General features: G+C 41.1%; 1 protein-coding gene across 1 annotated transcript in view; it reads left to right on the forward strand.

Moving 5' to 3' along the window:
* The window catches only part of usp43a (ubiquitin specific peptidase 43a), a 61,805-nt gene extending 39,085 nt beyond the window's left edge, over positions 1 to 22,720 (forward strand). Inside the window, exons 8-15 of the mRNA XM_034588030.1 lie at positions 3,294 to 3,397; positions 6,578 to 6,655; positions 6,946 to 7,075; positions 13,498 to 13,617; positions 15,439 to 15,673; positions 16,841 to 16,999; positions 20,889 to 21,050; positions 21,164 to 22,720. Coding sequence (XP_034443921.1) covers positions 3,294 to 3,397; positions 6,578 to 6,655; positions 6,946 to 7,075; positions 13,498 to 13,617; positions 15,439 to 15,673; positions 16,841 to 16,999; positions 20,889 to 21,050; positions 21,164 to 22,326 — 2,151 coding nt within the window. The 3' untranslated portion in view covers positions 22,327 to 22,720. The remainder of the gene's footprint in view (positions 1 to 3,293; positions 3,398 to 6,577; positions 6,656 to 6,945; positions 7,076 to 13,497; positions 13,618 to 15,438; positions 15,674 to 16,840; positions 17,000 to 20,888; positions 21,051 to 21,163) is intronic.
* The last annotated feature ends 1,432 nt before the right edge of the window (positions 22,721 to 24,152 follow it).

The raw sequence follows: 24,152 nt of genomic DNA on the forward strand, positions 1-24,152 counted from the left end.
ACCATACGGTAGAGTGGCAGAGTACAACCGAGGACATCGCACTCACACAGAGACAGTACAAGCCTTTTATGGGAGAGTAATAATGGTTTTATGGGCTGTGCATAAATTCAATTATATCACCGCCCCCTCAAACCACACTAACACAAATCTCTCTATTGAAGAATACAGAGTTAAATTAAGAAGCTGGTTTGAAATATTATTTAAAAAATGTATGATTGCATTTCTAAATTATTTTTATTAATATAATTTACACAATTCTTTCTGTTATTCTGAATTGTTTGAAGTCCACCTCTACCTCCTCTTCCTCTCTGCATGTTCTGCTCTGACTAGAGATGTTCCAAAACCACAGATAAAATCGCAATTTTCTTTTCCGGGAAATCACTTTTTTGCGGCATCAAAACAGCAGCATCGCTACGCTGCCACTGGCGAGTTCTGTTTTTAGGAGAAGAAGAAGTTATTTCTGGTAGTGGAGCATCAGCCAGAGCGAGCTACAATGTCAGCAATTTGGCAACATCTCACAGTAGAAAGTCTGATAAGTAAAACATATACAACACTTAAGTATCAAGCTATTTAAAGGAAGTAACTGTGGTGTATTCCTAGATGTGTTTATTTGTGTTGTTTTTGAGTTTATATATTTGTTTTTTAAAGGGCTTAACCTGAGTCAGGCCATACAACAGTGATAGCATCATCCATACAGGGTTAGTAGCATACAGCTGTTAAAAACACCCTATACAAGTAATCTTTTTTAAATGCACTGGTTTTGGATCAGAAATCGGTATCAGCCAATCTGCAAAGCCCAGGTGTCAGCTTTGAGAAGGGAAATATGGTATCAGAACATCTCTGCCTTAGATCCTAGTTCAAGTGATCTGTACACAAACATATACAAACCCACACACACACACACACACACACACACACACACTGTCGCCCCTGCCAGCCTACGAGTTGCCATGGGCAACTCCATGGTGGCCGGCAATATTTGAGGTGTCCTTATCCAGAGAGAGCAGCGCTTCTCTTTATAACAAAAGAACTAAAGAGGAGAAGAAAGAGAAATATCTGACTTATTTACTGATCACTATCTCAGTTCCTTAGTTACGGCCTCAAAGCCTGTCTGGACAAATACAAAGTCACTGAGCCTTCGCTCGCCCTCCTCTTCCTCTTTGTCTTAAGGTAAACAATAATCAGGTTCTCCAGGTCATAGATTGTACAGATATTTTAAGCTGAAAAGTTCACCCATATCCCACTGATCCAAAACGCTACTTTCACTCTGAACTCGATTTTTAGAAATAGGAAATATTAAGGAAATGAGAGCTTTAGTTTTGTTTTGAAATCAGATGGTATTTTTGAGTCCACATTATAGTTATTACGTATTTCAGTGCTGTTTATATTCTGTATTGATTTGTGTGAGTTCTATTCATTTGGTCTTCGCTTCACCTTGTCTTAAATATAAAATGTTTTGGTGACACCCAGAGGTTTGTTTAGCAAAATACACATTTGGGTATGAACCATAGGTATGAACATAACCTGAGTTGTAACTGATGATGTCCTTTTCAAATAAAAAAAAAAACAACCAAATTTAACATGTTAGTTAGTACCCAGGATTTATAATTTAGTTTAATTTAATTTTGGTTTTATTGTAGTTTTTCCTCTTGTGAATCACGTTATAACTTACTTAAGAAATGTGGTTTACAAATAAAGCTGATATTATTATTTTTATTATTATTATTTTATTTTTTATTACCATTTAAACACCACACAGCTTTGTAGTGTCACATATTCTGATCTATTTACATCTACCCAGCACTTTGGGCAGTTTGTCAATACCCAGCGTCGTCCACAGTGTCTCCATATTTTCTTTCAGGCCGATCATCCTGAAGGAGGCTTTGGATGCGTATCTCTCCGAAGTTAATTCCAAAATTGTAGCAAACTCTTGTGTGATTACTCATTAGCCCAATGCGTCTTGTCGGCTCCTCTTCCATTTAGTCCCATGGAGAGATAAGACGCTCGCTCAGGCCCTTAAAACCAAAAAGAGGGATTGTGCCTTGTTAATTTGCTGCTTTAGGCTCCTATTAAGCAACTCATTTATTTCTCTTTATGCCTGGCTACGGTTTCTATTCTCTCATCGGCAGCCTGCTCAGAATGAACACATTAGCAACTTGATTCTGCTTCCTGCTCTGTAATCACTCAGCGCTCTTGTCCTTGCTGCCGAAGCAGCAGAGGAGTTGTTGTCACATCTAAATGCAGCTTCTCTGTTCAAGTGTGGAGGCGGCAGAAGCAGCTGCCAGATGTAAATAAGGTGTGTGTGTTGTGGTGATGTGATGTGATGTGTAGAGGAGATCGTGCAGGAGGTGAATGTTTCATTCTGAATCACTCATTCATAATCATTCTGATGTTTACCAGTGTAGAAATATATGGACTCGATTAGTGACATTACCAACATCATTTTTCATCACTGTTGGGTCACACACAGTTTGAATCATTTGGGTTAATTTCTTTATTTACGTACAAAAAAATTTACATTTACTTGAATATTTAATGTTATTAAGAAAAAACCTTTTCCCCAAGTAAGTAATTTATGCCATTGGTATTGTTTTGCGTTATTTTAATATCCAGTATTTTTGAAAAACCCTATGTAATGTGAGATAGTTCTTTCTACTTCAAGCATCTTACCAGTACCAGACTTTTGTTTACTCGCTGGAACACAGTGTAATATGAAAACACCACATTTGTTTCTGCGTATCTTTTGTTTCCTTGTACATGATCTGGTTGTAATATTCCTTGGTTGTAATTTGGGATGTGAAGTTTGTTGGAAAAATCCAAAAGTAAAAATAATAATAATAATATAAACATAATTTGGATAACAGAAACGTCCACTAGTTGTCACTGGAGATGTGTGGAAACGCCCGGTGTGAACTGACAAACTTTCCGCTGTCCACTTGTGGTCAGATCACACGAGACAGATGTTAACACCAGGGCTACCAAGTTACATAGAATCTGTGTTATTTATACTTTTCTCTTTATTGTGTCCTCAGAGAAACTGATGATTGTTACTGCAAAGTTAGCTATATAAACTATGTATATAAAGGCATCAGTGTGCTTTGCTACAGACTGCTCATCGACTTCCAGCTAGAATATGCTGCTTTGAAAAATCAATGGTCCAAACTTCAAGGATGTGCTTAGAATTCTTCAACTCTTGTCAGATCATCCCAGTTAAACTGATGCTATTGGTTAATATGGAATATCGCAGCTCTTTAAAGACACAGCTGTAACACTGTGTCTGTGTCTCTCTGCAGAAGGTGGGGGTGCTGTTCAAGATCCGAGTGGTGGGAGGATTGACATCCTGTAGCTACCTGTCGCCACAGGACAGCAGGCCACTCTACAACCCTGCTGTTGACAGGTAGGACACACACTCAATCACACAAAGAGGCTCTACAGTACACCATGCTGCACTACTCAATTACCAAGATACTAATCCTGCAGTCCTATACTGCCTCCTGCTGGCTCTATCCAGGCACCACCCCGGTCCTGCCTCAACCATAGAGAATATATCCAGTATGTGTCAATGCAGAGACAGTCTCCTGTTGTGTGCCTCCAACTTAAAACAATGTCTGCACAGGACTTTCTGGTTATATATGTGAAAGGAGCTGTACATGCACAGTACAGGTCTGAACGCACCCAAATGTGTCCTCAATTGGTCTTGATATTCCATCGCTTTTTCTATCTCTCCCTCTCGCTCACATCGACACACACACACACACACACACACACACACACACACACACACACACACACACACACACACACACACACACACACACACACACACACACAGTCATAAGACTCATCTGTCATCCGACTGGTTAAAAACAGAGTGCATCATGCAGAGTGACAGAAGATCTTAATGCTGTCCACTTGTGATCGGATCTGTCAGGATGGATGAGACAAATACCACATATACATGCTGAAAAACTGATAATGCACATGTATACATCCTAAAAACACATGCATTAATAACTGGGTTCTGCTCTGTAATCACTCAGCCCTCTTATCTTAACAGCCTGGTTGTTTTCCATCTCTAACTGTAGTTTCTCTGTTCATGGTTGGAGGCGACAGAAGCAGCTGCCAGATGTTAATCAGGGAGTTTGAGTGTTTTAATGTATTGATCCTGCAGGGGGTGCTAAAGCTGTAATTCTGAATAACTTACTCATAGCCTTACAATAATAACATATATCAGCCATGGCAGATTGATGGAACATGGACATCTGTTGCAGTAAACACCCAAATAAAGCAACTCAAAGCCAGAACTGAAATTGAAAAACTGAAATTATTGCATGTTTTCATATTCATAACTGTAGTCAACAGGTTTTCTATTGCATCAGAAAAAGAGCTACAATTCCCTTTAGCCACTAGACGCTAAGAGGATTACAGGCAACAGAGTATAATGATGGCAGTTTGACAGCGTGACGATGAGGCCTTTATTTGCTGTGTGATAGAGAGCATCAAGGTGTCTCTCTATACAGCTGAGGAGCTTAGTACAAATCTCTGCTGCTGTTCTGCTGAGCTGCAGCGAAGGTCAGACTTCACGCAGGACCACACAGGAGCAAGGAAATGAGATTGTTGTCGTTTGTGTGTGTGTGTGTTTGCGTGTGAGTGAGAGAGAGAGAGATATAGAGCTTTTTTTTTTTTAAATGTAAATGTGATTTGGCAAACACACAATACCCACAGGGAGATCAACATAAATATGTATTAGACAAATAAGAATATACCAGTGTGCATGTCAATGCTTTCAGTACATTTTGTTCATTTATTAAACAAATCTTCTGGTCGATTTTTGTCCATATGTGGAGTCTCTACGCAAAATAAACATCACAAGGAGATTATCATATATTATAACTTTCTACTAATGAGGAAAAACACAATAACAGAGACGCTACAATAGAAAAAACTTGAATGACTGAAATGTCACGTACGTCTCCAGAGGAGTACAACGATATAAAGGGGATAATTTTCGGATTATCACAAGAAAATATTAACCCACCCATCTCTGACACAAGCTGAAGATCTGTGACTAAAGTTCTAGAAACTGGATTTGTTTAGTCCACTGAAGTTCTGACTTCTCCTCCACCATGAACCAACCTATACTCACATATCTTTAGATTTCTTCTCTTTCCTTATATCGTTTAGAAAAGCACGCACAGTTTTATTAGGAGAGAATAATGATTTTGTACTTTACTACTCTGCTTAACTGTACATTAATTTTGTTCCAATGTAATTACTCCTTGTCTGGGTGTGGTTACGATGTTTGTGCCGCTTCAAGATTTCTAAAGAGTTTAATTGGCCGGCTGTTGGCACGAGTCGGACCGATTAAAGCTCCTCCAGTTTCTCTATGACTAGGATTTCATAGAAGACACAAAAAAACAATTCATAAAGAAACTAAAGATGTTTGGTTGCCGGCTGTGGCTCTGGAGATGGAGCGGGTTGCCCACTGAACAGAGTTATGCGTTATCCATTATGCGTGTCCGTGTCCTTGAGCAAGATACTGAACCCCAAATTTCTCCTGAAACTGTACCGACAGTGGATGAATGATGTGTGAAAGGGAAAGTTTGTGTGACATCAATGTGACCAAAGTTTCTCTTCACCCTGAGTAAAGAATTACTGCAGCACTCATGTAAAACTCAAGTACATTAACAAGTGGAGAGAGAAAGAAGAGAGACTGTGGTGAGCAGACAGGAGGCAGAGAATTCAGCTAATAATCACAAATGAGTTTCCGCTTCTTTTCATAATCGGTTTTGGGAAAAAAAGTAATAATTAACAGATTAATTAAATAACAATTAATTTGTTTGTTTGTTTGTTTGTTTGTGTCCCTGAATTGTTCAAATGTTGTGTAAGCCTGACCTCTAGTGTTGTTTCTGCTGCACATACATATTCCTGCAACAAACAGTAGAGTGCACAGAGAACAAAGACGACACAAGGTCTGCTTCTGAAGACAGGATGATCGTACTCTTCATCATCATCATCATGATACTACTCTTCTGTCAGGGCCCCAACACTATTGAACTTTAACCTGAGTAACTCAGACTGACAACTTCACTGTCATCTCTCAAAAATAACCTTTTTATTATTATATTTGTTTTATTTTTTCTCCTTTGCAGTTTCTTTTATATGATGTATTTTATTTGTTTTCTTCTTCTTCTTCTTTTTTGTTCGGTTCATTGGCGGTGATCCTTTCATGCTGGTGTTGACTCAGACTCCAGAGAGTGAAGCTCTGCAATATAAACACCGAACATCAGCCATTTGTTAGTGCATGATGTGAACCCAGGTCTCACCTCTGCCTGGTAATCCTGTGCAATCCTTCTGTTGCTAGTGTGCGAGTATCTGAAACAAGATGAAATAAAAATAGATAACAAAAGCTTGTTGCATGTTGCTCACCAGCAGCGCAGATTTCAGCCTCCCTTGTTGTTTGTGGCTTCAGGTTTATGGAGACAATACTTTTCATTATCACTGAAAAACAAAAGGTCAGAAGATGTGAATGTAGATTTGAAATGTAATCGCACTCTCTTCTCCTGCTGGATTATAGAGCTCTGAAGATGTGTGGCACCGGGGGGCCTCCTCACGTGAAGCTCGTCATAGAGTGGGAGCACAAGAATAAAGAATGGTAAGAATCATGCAAATACATGTTCACTCCTCGAGCCTCCATGTAGGCTCCATGCACACACCGTCTGTGGATGTCCTCCTCAGTTTTAATTTTTTTACTCAATTCCTAGAACTGAGTACATGTGAAACATACTGATTCAAGCACTATAAACGTGTGTGTGTGTGTGTGTGTGTGTGTGTGTGTGTGTGTGTGTGTGTGTGTGTGTGTGTGTGTGTGTGTGTGTGTGTGTGTGTGTGTGTGTGTGTGTGTGTGTGTGTGTGTGTGTGTGTGTGTGTGTGTGTGCGCTCCAGTCTGTTTGGCACCATCCAGGAGGAGGTGGTGAAGGATGCAGAGAGTGTGAGGAACCAGCAGCAGCAACACCTGCAGCAGCACAGCTGTACCTTAGACGAGTGCATCCAGCTGTACACCAAAGAAGAGCAGGTAAGACTGAAGGCAGCACGACTGCCAAGTAAACAACCAAAAGTCTCTAGTCTCAACATCTTTGTATCTTAGAGTATTTTTATCCAAACGTTAATTAAATACTCTGTGGCTTGTATAAGGAAACCAAACTGCCACTGATGCAACAGTCTGGCTGTAAATATATGCAGTACTTTTTTTAACCAGGAAACAAACGTTACACATCGCTCTGTTCACAGTTCATTCACAGTTTGCATATATGAATAGTTTAATTAAGTTTATCGGCTCCAGAGGAGGCTGCATGAAGTCTGATAAAATTATCTTAAGTGATGTCACTTGAGTCTCACATGCAATGGAATATTAAGCTTCCTTAAAGGGATAATAAAATCGTAATATTATGAGAATTAAGGAGTAATTTAGTTGAATTTAGTTTATTATGGGTAATGCACCATATTTTGAGAAGAATTTGAGTTCAGACTGCTGTTGCTGTGTGTGTGTATAACCAGACAGGGGCAGGACGACAGTTAGGTGGCTGCAGGTGAAGGAGTTGATGTCAAAACTTCACACAGTTCATTTGTGTTACATTCATTTTTAATTGAACCATTGTTTATTCAGGGAAATTGACTGAGCATCAAGCTCATTTACAGCAAAGCCCTGAGATGACGCACTGTATACACAGGCATTCACTTTCTGTAGAAGTGAGCAGAGGTGATTACTGCACTGGAACTGACTGACATCCTTGCACCCAATATCTATACCCCTTGTCCCTTAGAGTGTTGCAGGTGGGGGGGCTGGATCCCAGTTCTGACATTAAAGACAACCATTCACACCTACAGTCAATTTATAATAATAATATTTTAAATCTTATGAATAAAAATGTTGTCTTCGATACAGCTGATCCTAATCTGCATGTATTGCAGACACTGCACACAAAAAGACCCGCACATGCAAATAAACCTTCTGGCTGTGAGGCACCAGCGCTCACATGCACACTCATTACCATTTCACACAATGCAGCATCGATGAGACCAAAACTTTATCCCGACATCCAAACTTTTCACCTTGTAGTCGTACTTCTCTCAGCCTCCTCTTGTTCTGAGTGTAAGAGACTTTTCTAAGCTGAGTACTCGACTCCCTCACAGTGACACCATGAGTTAATTCATTCGCTAAAAGCTCAGACGTCTCTGCAGAGCTGCAGGATGAATCGGGTGAAAAGGTCCTCAAGAGAGAGGCTGAGTAAAGTGTCTGTCGGCCTGTGTTGAAGTGCTGTGCAGATGTTCAATGAGTTTACACAGCACAAGGTTGATCTTTCAGGGGACTGGGAATTTGCACCACTCCCAAGTGTAACAGAGTTTATTCAGCTCTGTTCTAAAGACGTAAATGATGTTTTCTACTTTGTTTGTCCCTAACATTTTCCAATTAGGTTTACTTAAGAATCGGTTGTTAAATTTTATTCTTTATTTAATCAGGAAGTCTCCTTGAGATTTTGATCTCTTTCTCAAAAAACAAAAGGTAACCTTTAAATTCTATATAAGAAGCCTAGTTTCATTAAGTTGTTAAATCTCTCAGTATTTGTACCACAAAACCTGAGTAATGTGGCTGCTATTGATGGGAGGATATTCAGGGTCACTGGTGGACGAGGAGAATACCACATACTTTCCCTTTTCATTCCAAACTAGTCTGTGTTAACTGAACGAGTGTTAGTTGAAAATCAATCAACAGGCAGACTGAAGATAACTGGGCTGGATACAGATATAAGCGTACAGCAAACTGAGGACCGCAATTGTAATCGCGGCATTCGTAACAAATCATTTAATTAATAGCTAAGTGGAAAATACAAATATGCATCAAAATAAATTATAAAAAAACAAAATCGCTTTGCAATTATAAGAGGAATTTACAAATTACAAATTAGTTACTGCATCAATAAATAGTTTGAATTAAAAAGGGAGGCATGTATTAATACGTTAAAGCTGGGGTTGCAAAGCCTGGAAAAGCTTTAGGGAGAGAGAGCAGGATACAATGTGCAACCAATACATCAGACTGACGACTGCGTGAAGACGACTTTTCTGCGACTTGCTCGCTACCTTCTCACCATCGTCTCTGCTTCAGCGGTGTGTGTCATCTGCAGTGAGGGCGCAGGTCTGAATGAAATGATTGGTTGTGTTTATTACAGTCCTGCCAGGGCCACTGACACTGACTTCATTTATATATTGCTGTGGGGACATGAGGAGGATTCTAACAAATACGATGAAGAGTGCTTCAGACACAACTCGCCAACTCTAACTTGAATTCAGCAATAAATTATTTATTTTTAAAATCTTTTTGAAATTGGGTTTGAAAACAAAAACAAATATCTGAATTCACAAACTAAATAAAGAATACTGGTTTTAAAAGAACAATTTCCTTTCCCCGTTTGCATTTCAATTTCCTGCAGCTTTTCCTGCCATATGCCTGATTTGCTGATTAATGTCACTTCTCTTTTTAGCCTCAAAATAAAAATGTCAAAGGCCGTGGGTTGAATGAGGTATGGAAAAAGACCTAACGTTTGAGAAAAGGCAATAACATTTCACTTGTGACTTGTAAAACTGTGAGTTCCAGGAACTACAGACCAGATGGATTGGTTATTCACTCCTGATGGATGTGATTCATATTCAGAGCCTTGGTGACTGTTTATAACTCAGCTCACACTGAATATATGGACAATAAAAACATCAATAAGTGAGTGCAGTGAGTCGGTGGAGAGGGAGTTTGTTGTAATAAGAAACCGTTTCACCGCAGGGAGCCAGTGACTGAATCAGCTCACACAACAGCAGCTCATCACTTCATGCATATCTCTCATTGAATGTTGCTGTGTTCAATAAAAAGGATCTTAGCTGTGAGGGAAGACGTCAGAATGACCCGCTGACGATTACTTCAGGTTCGTCGTCACTTTTTTCAGCAGTGTGTGAGTGAAGATCTCTTCAGATAAAACACACTGTACAGTATAGCATGTTAGTTAGAGTAGAGTATGTAATGTTAGGACGCAAATATCCGAGTCAGTTGCACTGGAGATTTTTTCTGAACTTTTCCTGCCAGCCCACATAATAAAATGTCCGTGTGAGCCCATGTGAGAAAACAGCAGGAAAATGTCCAGAAACAGTAATTCACAGCCAACAAGTGGGCGGGAGTGACAGACGCAAGAACACGAAGAATAAATATCTGTGTTAAATTAATACAAAAAATACATGATCAAGATTCTGACAAAGATGTGAACTTGGAAAAACAATGAGATTTGAGAGCTTTCTGTAAACCAAAACACTGCACTCTCCGCAGTCTACACTTTATGTTCTGCCTCATTAATGCTCAGCTCTCTGAATGTTTCCTGAATGTGCACGAAACTCTCCTGCTGCGTTCTCTATATTTGAATTAATTTTTAATTGTTTTGGGATGTAATGACAGTGATCAACCTTCTGACTATAGAAATGAGTTAATTCAGACTTCAGCGACACACAATGTGTATTGTTGGATTTAATTGAAACTTGGAACTGTTGTTGAGTGTTTGGCATTTTTTTTGTTAAAAATGGAGAACATATTGGCATATTGGCTCAGCCTCACGGTCATAGGCCTTTCTACTCCCACATTGGCTCTCTGCACATCTTCTGTCTTCCTTTTTATTTCAGAAGAATAAAGAAACCTGCTTTTTATATTAAAGATACAAACCTCATGGACAAATACTCTGTGTGCCACTTCACTGTGACTGTGGAGCTGAATCTTCTCTGAATACATATTGAAATACTGAAAGGACGATACATTTGCTGTATTGTGTAATACAAAATATGCAGTGTACCCTCACTTTAAATAGGACAATCATTTTGTGATTAAGATATGTGTCGGATGATGAAATGAGTCCAGGCTCAAACTGCAATGGCAGCAGCAGGTTTTCATTGCGTTATTACAATTCTGTGGTCTTGTATCACGCTGAACACAAAAGCCAATGGGATTTTTCTGTGTTCCCACTACAATCAAACAGCTGTAGGTCCACAAATCAGTGGCGTCTGGTAAAATTGTCTATTTTAACGTGTGACGAATGAATTTCCTGGATGTTTGTCATCACTTTATTTCAGGGCAAACATGCAGAGGCTGATATTTATTCTTGGCATGTACCAGCTCTCTCTCTCTCACGAACAGAGGCGTGCTGCCACTTAGGACGCAGCAGAGATGGAGTTTAGTCAATCGTGTCTCATCAGAAACATAACATGAATTAATTTCAGAGATTACTGGGGGAGAGTTGCTGGAAATTATCCTAATGACTGTTCAAACTCTCAGCTCACTCAAACCACACTGATGCACAGGACTTAGCCTTAAACACATTCACTGAGCAGTTTATTAGGAACACCAAACTAATACTGGGTTGGAGCTCAGTTGTCTCCCAAACACCCTCTATTCTTCGTGGTGTGGATTCAACCAGATGTTTGGAACATGTGGACTTGAGAACATCACATATCTCCTGCAGATTTATCAGCTGTATAGTCATGTAACTGGTGGAGTTTTTTACTACTAATTTTACAAACGTGGACCCCCTCTCCCATAGAGTACAACAATAAAAAGGGAATGATATTAATACACATAAAATTACCCTGACAAACCAAGTGAAAAACAAATCCTCCGTGCAATTTTGACATATATGAAGCCCCTACACAAATTCAGAAGTAGGTTGGCATATGATCGTATAACTCAACTAACGAGTAAACTTAAAACCACAATAATAGAGAAGCTAAAATACAAAAACTTTAATGACTGAAATGTCACGTACATCTCCCCTGAAATACAACAATATAAAGGGGTCCATGTACCAGTTTATAAAACGTTTGTTTTGTGAAATGATGCATTATCCTGCTGGAAGTAGCCATTAGAAGACAACTCATCTGTGGCCAGAAAAGGATGAACGTGGCCAACAACAATTCTTAGAGAGGCTCTGGCTTTCAAACAATGATTCACTAATGTTAAGGGACCCAAAGTTTGCCAAGAAAATTGTCCCCACACACTAATCATCCAGCAGCCTGGATGATTGTCACAAGGCGGATTGGGTCCACGGATTCATGCTACTGACACCAAACTCTGACCGCGCCATCTGCAGCCACAGCAGAATTCCGATTCAGGAGACTTGACTGTGTGTCCACTGCAGCCGTGCAGTTCTGTTGTTGGCCGACAGCAGTGGAGACTATTCACCTCAAGGTTTCATGTTTGGCTTATTCTGAGATACTTTTCTTCTCAGCACAGTTGTAGAGAGTGGTTATCTGAGTTACTATAGCTCCTGATCGTCCTCCTCTGACCTCTTTTCTACAAAACATCTCCAACTGCATTGCATCCACTCATTGCATGTTCTTGTCGGGTGAAGGGATGGATATTTTGTCTTTCTGCAATCGGCTGAGTCCATCATTGGTTGTTTTTTTGGGTCAATTTTGTCATTGTATTTTGCAAATGTAATGGTCTGCCTTCTCAAGAATTCATTCAACTCTATAGGTAATAAACCAGGAACTGGCTCTTATTATATAATATGTAATATAAATTCATTCTTCAGTCCATCCCAACTCCACTCTCTCACTCTTCTCTCTCTCTCTCCCCCTCACGCTGACACACACCACAGACTCAGCTGACGTCTCGGACCCGCCACATTTGAAATGCTTCACAGAGTCGATTTGTCCATTTGTTAATCGATATCTTCAATCAACGGTTGTTGGACAGATGGTGGTCGTCTGGAAAATTATATGATGCTCCTTATCTGCATCTGCACGATTTAATGCAATGCACTGTTGCCACATTTTTATGTGATTGTGGGACTGCTACAATTGATCGATCAATAAAGTTAGTTATACAAAATTTGACGCTAACTATTTTGATAATCGATTAATTGGTTTGAGTGTTTTTTCATGAAATAAAGGTCCAAATTCTTTGATTTTAGATTTCTTAAATGTGAATTTCTTCTAGTTTCTTTGCTTCTCTAATGACACTATAGTGTATATCTTTGGTTTGTGGACGGTATAAGACTGAAGATAGAGGAGGTGTCAGGTGCACAGATCAAAATTGTTTACCACTGACATTTCATGGACCAAATAACTAATCGATTAATCAAGAAAATAATCAACAGACAATGTGTCCCCCCCCCCTGCGTCCCCTAATGTCAGCTGGGATTTGGCTGATTGGTTGCTTCCCCCCGAATGACCATGGATGGATGAATGGATTGATTGTTTTTAATAACACATGACCTTTTAAGCTCACAGGATTTTAATCAGAGTGGATTTAATGAAAAACGTATTTATAGGAACAATTAATCTGAAGTAAAAATGCGTCTCATTACGTCTCATTGCCAGACCAAGTGACCACAGATGTGAACATTTTGTGTTTACATCATTTTGTTTTATTTGTATAAACGTTTCATTGATGATTTCACTGACTGTTTCCAGCTTGCCCCTGACGACGCCTGGAAGTGTCCCCACTGTAAAAAGTTTCAGCAGGGCATGGTGAAGATGAGCCTGTGGACTCTCCCTGACATCCTGATCCTCCACCTCAAGCGTTTCCGACAGGTAGGATGCACTAATCACCAAAAGTTCTTAATTACAAATACCATCTGTACCTAAACTGCACCAAACAGCAAACGCACAAACTTAGCAACTAGCTGGTGAACATAGAATTCAGCAGCTACAGAGTCTGATCTTGCCTTGACAGATCGTCAAAACCACAACTTTAAATGAATGCTAATGTCCCTCCTTGTCCGTTAAGTATGTTCTCTCTAACAATGCCAAAACAACTCTCTATGGTTTTCTACTGTTTGGTTTTCCAGTCTCCCACAAGGGGCCAAAGAATAAAAAATAGAAATTCAATTTTGGCCATATTTTCTCTATTATTGAGTTTTTGTTGTGATTTGACCTTTGTGGGGGGGGGGCAGCAAGAAACTAAATGATCAACAACTATTTATCTGAAAGGAAGAAAATCCTCTTAAAGTTGCTGCATCCGATGCAACGATGCTTGCGAGCTCCTTCACACCCTCAACTGGAGTTGCACTGCTTTGATCATGTGACATGCCTTAGTCTCTACATCCTCCCAATTTAAGCTGCAAAGATTTCCCATCCCTCCCTTTGCTCGTCAATGCCTCTGCTGCCCTGCCTGTCGATTCAGCCCCCCCCCACCACCACCTCAGCATCCACCTGCAGCCTTCGACAGGGGGGAACTCAAAGATATTTGCTCATCACTCCCAATTATATCCATGTAATCATATCTGGGGGTGTATTGAGGTTGGAGCCTAGATGCCAAACTCTAACTATGTTCTGCTGCTGAAATAAACATTTCCAACGCCTCCATCTATCACAGGCACAGTCCCTGACTTCTTTGCATTATGGAACATGCATGTAGGTTAGAGCAACCTATCAACATGCAGCATTACCGGGTGCACCATCACTCTTACCATCACAATGTTCTCTAACAATGTCACTGCCTTCAGCCCAGCAATTATAAAGGAGTCAGTGCCGCATATCCCTCCTCTCCACCGGCAACAAGGTTGTCTCTGTCTGGAGCCGTGGGAGCATGAATACATAAATACACAAAATAAAGATATCTGCAAACCAATGACATCCCCTTAACCCTCAGCTAACTTTTAAATGTTATTATTCCACCCACGCGTTCAAGTCAGCAGAGGTTTGGTTCAACACATTGACTATAAATAAAGATGGATGGCATGGCTGCTCCCTGAAAGTGAAGCCAAAGAGTCCTGATTGCCCCTGGTGGTTTGCTGCAGTAACCTGTATCGCAGGGATCTCAATTCCACAGCTCCTCACCGTGAACACCAATTGCTAAATTCAGTGCCTTTATAGCCCAATATTCATAATAATAATGATAAAAGGATATTATTAAGATGTTTTATTCCGCTCTGAATAACTGCTCATCAAAATATCTGATCACGTATCTGCCCGATGGCACTGCTCACTTCGGCCAGTAGTGTGAGGCTGGTTTACCACACAGTGACGCAGTTGGTATTGATGCTCTGTCGTGCCCCTGCTCATATTGACCATCAGTTTTAGTTAGAGCTGGACCTGCTTCAACTACCTGAGGAAAAACAGGAGGTCGATCAGTTGTTCTTACACATTGACTCCAAGGAACCCAAGTCATCCACACTTAGGTGATTCAACATCACTGATGTTAACAGGGTTGTGGTCAAAGTGCTTGAACATGTATTGTGGCCGTTTTAACATTCTCTATGTTCTCAGCAAAATTCAACATACTCAGGCAGGAAGCTGCATGAGGTTTTAGTTACACACTGATTCCAGGATGTATCAGGTGATCCAAAGTTACATCTCAGCCTGTTACATTATTTTTATATATTCATGACTAAAAACATTGTTACTCAACAGGTGGGTGAGCGCAGGAATAAGCTGTCGACCTTGGTGCGTTTCCCCCTGACGGGACTGGACATGGCCCCCCACATAGTGAAGAGGAGTCAGAGTATGCGGAACCTGGGGCCGTGGCCCCCAGCCTGGAAGCAGCCGTCAGGACAACACCCCGACATGACCCTCCCACAGGACTATCAGTACGACCTCTACGCTGTGTGTAACCATCACGGAGGAATGCATGGAGGACATTATACAGGTGTGGACCTGGTATAATATGTTATTTACTACATGAAACATCACTCACATTGAGTTGACTGCATTTTTGACAGTTGAGCAGACACCAGCTGTTTTAATACATTCCCTCAAATCATTTGTTATATGAAGCCTATTTACTTTGCTATGGATACTTTCACGTTCATACGTTTCAGTCTATCACTAGTTTTTTATTGCGGAGGCCATTCATGAGTTTGAATGTTCATATCAACATCCAGACTATGTTTTTTTAAATAGCCCAACATGCTTTGTCATAATTGGAAAGTGGGATGTGAGCATGGAGCTTAAAGTATCCACAACCCCTGCTTCTCCACAGCATGAACTGGGAGACTGGTCAGAATTGAAGTGAAGGTGTCTGAATGTCAGAAACATATTGCAACTGAATAGAGAGCTGGAATTCGTGAAAAAAATCATCTTCCTGCCAGTGTTGGAGGCATTTTGTAGTCTTATATTATTTCCCTTCAACTTCTGTAAGGTAATTGCAAATATACTGGATTGGTGATGCAATCGGGCAGCGAGCAGGATGGAGAACTTGATACATAGTCGAGGCAACACTAGGCCTGGGACTGCATGGAGATCTTTTGTTAAAGAAACAAAACTTTGAGGAGAAATGTAGGAGAACTGGAAACAGCAGGAAATGTGGAGGATGCAGCAGCCGTTGCCATGACAGCTTGGGTATCCTCTCACTGGGTTTTTCTGGTGCACTATGACATGGTTACAGCCCGATAAAAGTTAAATATGGACTAATTACAGCGTTTTAACAGTAATACTCCACAATGAAATGGCCCCATAAGAGTTTTCACAGTTTTGTTTATCCAGGGAAGATTGACTGAGCATTAAGCTCACATGTGCTGTGCATTTGTTTACTGCAATAAGCAGAGCTAAAGAAAGAACTCCACTGCAGCTGCATTATTGATTTGAGGCGAGCAGCTCAATGTGTCGGCGAGCGGGTCTTTGTTTATGTGGCTTTGCAACTTTGACAAACAGGGAAGATCAATAGTGTTAGCCACACACTGCAGTAAAAGACTTGCAACCCAAGAGCAAAGGTGTGTATACAAATACCACTACTACTACTACTACTACTACTACTTTTCTTTAAGTTTGACTTGATGAAATTTTAGAATTTTCTCCATGTCCCTTGTTTTTGCAGCTTACTGTAGAAATTCAGTGGATGCCCAGTGGTACAGCTATGATGACAGCAGCGTCGACCTGGTGCCAGAGGAGGAAGTATGTACCAGAGGAGCTTACATCCTCTTTTACCAGAGACGCAACAACATTCCTCAGTGGTCGGCCAGCAGCTCAATCAGAGGTACGCTATCAGAAGACTAGCAAACAGGAAAACATACATAATTCAATGGATAACCAAGCACATGATATAATGGATATGCCTGTATGTATGACAGAATGTTTAAATTTATGTGTGTGCTTCAAACGCAGGCATTCAGGATTAAGTTGCGCAGTTAGATTGGAGCAGTACTGAAAGGATTGCATCCAAGGGATAGTCTCACATAGACCTATCTTTACAGCACTGTGACACTGCTGGAGACGAGTCTGGCTGAACCATTATCTTTCTGCTATAAGGCAAAAAACAGGCGTAAAAGGGCAATATTGAAGAAAAAAATCGGATATTTCAAAAATAAAGTCGCACTATTACAAGAATAGTCATAACTGAGAAGAAAGACATAACATTTCCAGAGTAAAGTCTGAATTCAGTAGAAAGACGTGCTAGTACAAGGTACATTTGAAAATTACTAGAATAAAGTTGTAACTGAGAAGAAAGCCATGATATTTTAAGAATAAAGAACATAAAGTCAGGACAATCCGTGTTCGTTGGAGTTCCACTCCTTGTGGATCCAAAATCGACCACAAAAGATTTTTCAAAAAAGTTTGTGTGGTTCTTTCTTCAGAATAGAATCCGTTTCTTGCACAATCTTTTCTAAGTCTTGAAACTTATGATAGTCTAGTTCAGATGTGCTGATTGTTTGTTAATGAAACCAATTTTATGAACAAGATGCTCCACAATTCTCGTTCCAACAGAGGCGACATGGTGATCTTCTGATATTCACCCTCTAAAGTGACACACATGAAATTATGACTTAATTTTTGTGATATTACGACTTAATTCTCATGGTTTTATGACCTTATTCTTAAAATATCATCATAGTATTTCTTAAATCACAGTCATTTTGGGCGGCACTTAGCTTAGGATGCAATGACTGTGCCTCTGCCATGTAATGTCTTTGTCCTCTTTCTTGCACCCTAGTTGTTGCATGTACAGGCTGAAGAATATGTTTTATTTACCTACTCAATACAACGACAGCGGAGGCAGTTGCTCACCACCTTAGCATCTTCTTCATACTGGCTGTTTTTGAACAGTCACGACCGGTTCTTGAATTCCTGCTTCATTGATTTTCCTCCTTTGTGAGTACCTAAGATACTTGAAATGCCCTAAAGAAGGGGTTGCTTATTTTCGTGTCAGGCCCAACACTCACCCAAACAGTCTCTCCTTTTCACAAAGTGAAACCGAATGGGAGCCAAAATGAATGTTTGTTTTCTGACTAAAGGCCAGAATGCAGCTCCTACAACACCGTGGAAAAGTAAAGCTGTTACATAAGCATCAATTATAGTTTCCTACTCCACAGGGCAGATGTGTCCTGTGTCTTTTTGCCCCCAGACGTCATTGGCAACACAGATTTTTGGATGCGTAAATGAAAAAACTCTTCCACATATGAATCAAACATAGACACCCCCTGCGGAATACATTAATTATGATGCACAATGTCAAGTACCCGCTTGGAGGCACCGTGATGATCCACTCCTACACTCAAATGTGTGACAGCAGGGAAACTAGAAATGTTTCATAGCTTTAAATTCTGGTGGACGTGTGCTGGATTCAAAGGCCTCATTATATATTTCCCCCTGTCGATCACAAAGAGTGTGCTATCGATTCTGAAACAGCTCCACACACTGCAACTGAAAGAGCAACAAAGCCGTCCTTCAGTCTATGCAAAAAGGTGTACAGTTGCAGTACAGAGTTCTGTGATTCATGTTTTTTAATGAGACAGTTTAAACCCATGCTGTGCTTAGATACCCTGATGTGATTAAGATTGCAGGCTGCACACTTCACATCAAATACTGAAGCAGCCCAGTCTTGGGCAAAAGTGAAAGAAACCTTTGGAAAAACTCTGAGAGGGTAATAAAATACCTGTCCAGCTGTACTGGATGGAGCTGAGAGCCTGCAGTCTTGCCTCCGGCCTGTTTATCTATTTGTGTTGATCTAAAGTCACCAGAAAAAAACTGTTCAACCTTGTGATGCAGAGGCACACGAGAGGATAAGAGGAAACACCGAACTGATGAAAGGTTATTATCTCCACTCTTTAGTGAAGGTCGTGAACATGTAAAATTATAAAACTTTAAAGTGTTGAAAGCCTTAATGCTCTTTGTTCAGCAACAGAAACATTGTCCTTTGCTTCTTTATGGACGGTCTGATGTATATAAATGAAGTCAGTTTGAAAAACAACACTCCCTAATAAGATTAGTCAGCAGTCAGATCAAGCAACGGTATCGAAAAACACGGGCAAAAAGTCAATGTTAAAAACTTGCTTGGTCATGTACTCAGGAAAAGCAAAAGGAGAATGCTGGAACGTTCAGAGTACTGGCGAGACAAACAAAGAGAAACGCATGGACTACATATAAGGAAATGCTAACACAGAGGGGAGGAGGGCTAGTCGTCCTCTAACTAGAAGGTCGGCGGTTCAATCCTACTCTGCGTGTGCCCTAGGCAGAAATGTTTGACAGAGATAGTGTTGCTCACAAATGCAAGGAAAAGAAGGGAAAAGTCCAGAAACACACAATGAGTCCAACAAAAGATCCACAAAGATAAATCAGAAGGTCTGCTGAAAAGACGCCCATGCCAGCAGGTGGTTAGGTGTTGCATACAGAGGCTTGGGTCCTCCTGCAGCAGCAACAGTTTTGGAATCCACCTGGCCCTTTGCCGCTTGTCTTCCCCACTCTGTCTGCCCATTTCACTTTTACTCACCCATCAATAAAGGTGAAGTTCTAAACCCTCAAAAGTTCACAAGTCTTTTCAATAAGACAAAAGAATTGCATCCAGAGTAGATTCTGTCAATCACATACATTTTTATACATACATGTGATTGTCAAAATGTGTTTTCATAATTTTTGATCATTTTTAAACTAAGACAATGTATGACATGCTAACTGCGACTGACAGGGTTATATAAGGAAGGCAAAGACGGAAATAACATAACAGAATGTGTGCAGATGAATTTGAAACCTTTTGTTGTGGCTGCTCAGAGGAGGCCATGGTGGAGTAGATCCTGGAAATGTCAGAATGTCTCCTATCATCAAGGTCTCAACCTTTATCATCATGAGATGTCCTGCCGTTTACAGTACAAGTACTTGCTATCCAAATGACCCAAAAGAACAGCATATAAGTAAACTGTGTACGTTTTTAACGGCTGTCAAAATAAAGTCGATATTTAAATTGTTTAGCCACGTTTAGATATTATGGGAGTAAACGTGAAATTTCACATTAATAGCTGTACGGGGGGGGGAGATTTGATTCCATCTTTGTCCTGATTTCCACGACGTCCAGCATTATCTCTTATTAACATATTGTAATTTTGGTTTCCATGGCAGCCCGCTACCAATCAATAGGCTGAGTTTCAGTGAAGGTTTTTTTTCTGTCCAGCTGACGGAGACTTGCACTCACAGGATTTAATTGTGTTGGTGTAATCTCTAATTCCCCCCCGCCTGGAGCCTCTAAAAGTTGTTGAATATCCATCGAGTCACGGGTACAGGCTGGTTTTCAGACGATAAGGAGACCAGGAGGCACAAATAACGAAAGTGGAGGTGGAACTAATTACATGTTTTTCCACTCCAGCTAGGTACCTAAAAAAAGCACTTTCACATTCAGGCATGAGTAATAAAGAGTAATGAAACCATTACAGGGGCCAATCTACTCTTTTGCTACTTTTACATCTGATGTTTTTTTAACACGTCTAGTTTAAAGGATTGCAAGACTTGTAATAGCCACAAAGGTAAGTGACACCATGGATTTTATCTATTTCTGGCTGTACAAAGGTCATTTAAATTTAAACATCAGAGCTAACCGTTTAGAAGTGTTGTTTATTTAATGTTCTCAGTGTATTCCTTTCTTTCTGTGTGTCTCACAGGCTCCACAAGCTCATCAATGTCAGACCATTGGCTCGTCCGCCTCACAGTGGACAGTAAGAGAGGCAGTCTGGTGTCTCGATCGTCCACCACCTGCCCGTCTTCAAATCCCGACTCTCCAGAGTCGCCCGTCTTCCTCGACGATGGTTGTAAAGATGAAAAGGGTAAAAGAGCACACCCAACATTTGCCCTAATCAGTTTAGTGTGTCAATTGTGTGTAAAGGTCTTGCATTTGAATGAGAAAACTAAAAGATTTTTTTCTCTAAATAATTGTTAGGAGGTTTTGAGAGCAGGCCATTTGTCAGGGGACTTGAGGGGCGCAGCAAGAGCATGAGAACCCCCAGCAAGACTAAGGACACTCTGAGTAAAGTACTTCCCCTTCGCTGGTCCTTTGGTTCCAAGGACAGACGAAAACCTGACCCGGTGTCTCCGCCGGATCAAGCTCCTGCCCCTGTGGAGCTAGTGCAGTACTTGGAATCTGGCCGGCGTCCCCGCTGCACAAAGGACCCAATAGTAACACTGATGAGCGAACCGCGCAGCACAAAGGAAGCTGCTGTGGCCCCCGCTTTAGCCAATGTCAAATCGTCCAATGCTGGGAGTATGAGTTGTGTGGATAAAGCAAGAGATGAGCAGCAGCTAGAGTCTCCACAGGTCCCAGAGGGCCAGAGGAGGCCATCAGACAAGACGACCAGCCTGAGACGCAGCAAGGGGAGCAAGACAAGAGATGAGGGCACCTTGAATATCAGCAGTAGCTCTAGCAGTAACACCCTCACCAGAAGGAAGGATTCCAGGAAGCAGAGCTCCGCCAAAGCTTCCCAGGATACGGAGACAACAAGGCATTTCAGTGCTGGAGTTCAGCCCAGCTACAGCACACCCAGCCTTCATGATGGGACCCTGAGAAGACCAAGGGGAGACAGGGCTGAACATCCAGGTGCATTTGAAGAAAACTCTAAGACCAAAAGAGGAGAAGTGCCCAAGAGTCAGGAGGGACTGTTCTCCTTCTTAAAAGGCAACTTCTTGAAGAAGGATAAGGACCAGAGGAAGTCCAAGGAGGGTGAGTCAGGGAGAAGAGGAGGTGAGGAAGGAGGCCGAAGGACGCTGTCAAGGCTGCCACTGTCTAACGGAGCAGCGGGAGGCAGGAGTGCTGCAGAAAGAGAAAAGTCTAATGGCTCAGGCCATCTGGGCGATGAGCTGGTAAATGGAAAAGTTGGACGTACGACGGTTGACATCAAACGCTCCCAAAGTCAGTCCAACATCCCCACCAAGGCGGAGCAGAGCATGCACAGGACAGCATCTTTGCATCGCAATGGCATGTCCACAGCCCCGGCACCGTCACGCAGCCTGACAACGGACAAACCATCTTACGGCACCCTGCAGAGGACTCGTTACAGCACAACCTCACTGGGGCGCAAAAAGACAGTCCCCGAGTCGAGCTTCTGACAGAGCTAGTTAACACACAAACACACACGGAGCCTTGTCCCTGATATAGAGTGAACGACGTCCAGTCTCTGAGATCAAAGCAATAGAGCTAAATTCACAGCGATATCCTTTTTGTTCCCAGAAAACAAAGAAGCAGAGACAGAGCAGATGAAGAGTTTGAATTCTGGGATATAAAGAACAGAATGAAATGATGTGACGTGTCCATCACTTGTCAGAGGAAGTCCATCTCTTGTCTGTTTTTTATCACTTGAAACAAGTGCCTGAGAAACTTATATGCAGTTTAGACCAATGAGTTTGTCTTTTTAGCACTGGAAGTACAGAAGCCCTCACACACACACACACACACACACACACACACACACACACACACACACACACACACACACTCACACACACACACAATGAAAAAAGCACAAAGTCCACAGTATAATGAGCTAGGAGCTATGAGGGTAGGAGTGGTATTCTGGAGAAGCACTGATCTGGAACTCTTTATTATTAATTGGCCAAGAAAATGAAAGTCTACCAGAACCAGTAGGGCTTTGTGGCTAACCTCTCTACCACTCTCAAATTTGGGATTTTAATATTAATGCAATATTGACCCTTAGAGGATTGTTTGAGATAACACCAGTGAACTTTATTGAATGCATTCCATTGTTTCCTTTTAATCTCCACTCTTTTATTTATTTTTCTCAGTTAATGGTTTTTCTGTGCTATCCGGACTCAATCTCGTGTGATAAACTGTTCAATCTGTGGGTATATGAAGGTGTCGGGAGTCCTGACATTTTCTCCTGGCTCAAAATGCACAATGTGGCTGTGTCCTAGTTTGCCGTCAGACAGCTGTCGAAAGCTAGAAAACTTGATGGTGAGGAATTTAACGCTCAACCTCACAAATACTCACATTTATGCAGTCAAGGTTCAGCGTAGGAGTGCTGGTAATAGTGCAGCCTGACACTGACAGCATATGGGCAGTTAGAGAGAGAACTGGAGATGTGGGTGCAAAAAAGCTATGTTTTTCCATGTGCTTTGTTTTTTTTATCCTTTATATTTTCCTTGCCTGAACAGTCTAAACCACAGAAGACTTAGAATGCCTAAATGGAAACAAATCAAACAAAGAAATAAAGTAAGAGCAAAATACATTTTTATATATTTTCCTTTTTCTGTTCGTTTACTGTGAGCTAACTTTAATTAGCTAACTTACTGATAATCGTGCCTAGACGACCCTGCTAATTGTGTGTTTGTCGTCTTCTTGCAGCACATTGTAAATGTAGCTAAAGGTTCCGTCAACATCAGTGTCCCTACAGCTACTGGCCCACAGGAAACTTTTATTTTGAAAGACTGTCTGCCATCTGCTAATGCCCCATGTTCCAACCCATAGACTGTATATAAAGATGGACGGCATGACTCCCAAAAGTGAATCCGAAGCATCCTGATCGCCCTCTGGTGGTTGGCTGCAGTATAGTTCATTAACTCCGCCTCCTCCTTGTTAGTTGATGGGTCATGGACCAAACTTAAAAGTCAAAGTTCACGTCAATTGAATTGTTCTCAAAGATGGTTTCATTTACGGTACTTCTTATCACACTGATGTATGTCGAAATGTTAATTGTTCAGGTAAATTTAGTTTTACTTAATTATTTGATTCTATAAAAACGGGCTGAAACGTCATGATTGACAGCTGAGACTGACTCTTGATTGGCTGAACACCTGTATCGGTGGGACGTCGCTACCGCCAGACTGGCTCCAAATGAGCAAGAGGATATTTTGGCTTGACTTCTGGATAGTGGGAGGAAATGTGTCATCCATACAGTCTTTGATCCAACCCAATGCCT

This window comes from Hippoglossus hippoglossus, chromosome 1 (assembly GCF_009819705.1).
Source record: "Hippoglossus hippoglossus isolate fHipHip1 chromosome 1, fHipHip1.pri, whole genome shotgun sequence".
NCBI lineage: Eukaryota > Metazoa > Chordata > Actinopteri > Pleuronectiformes > Pleuronectidae > Hippoglossus > Hippoglossus hippoglossus.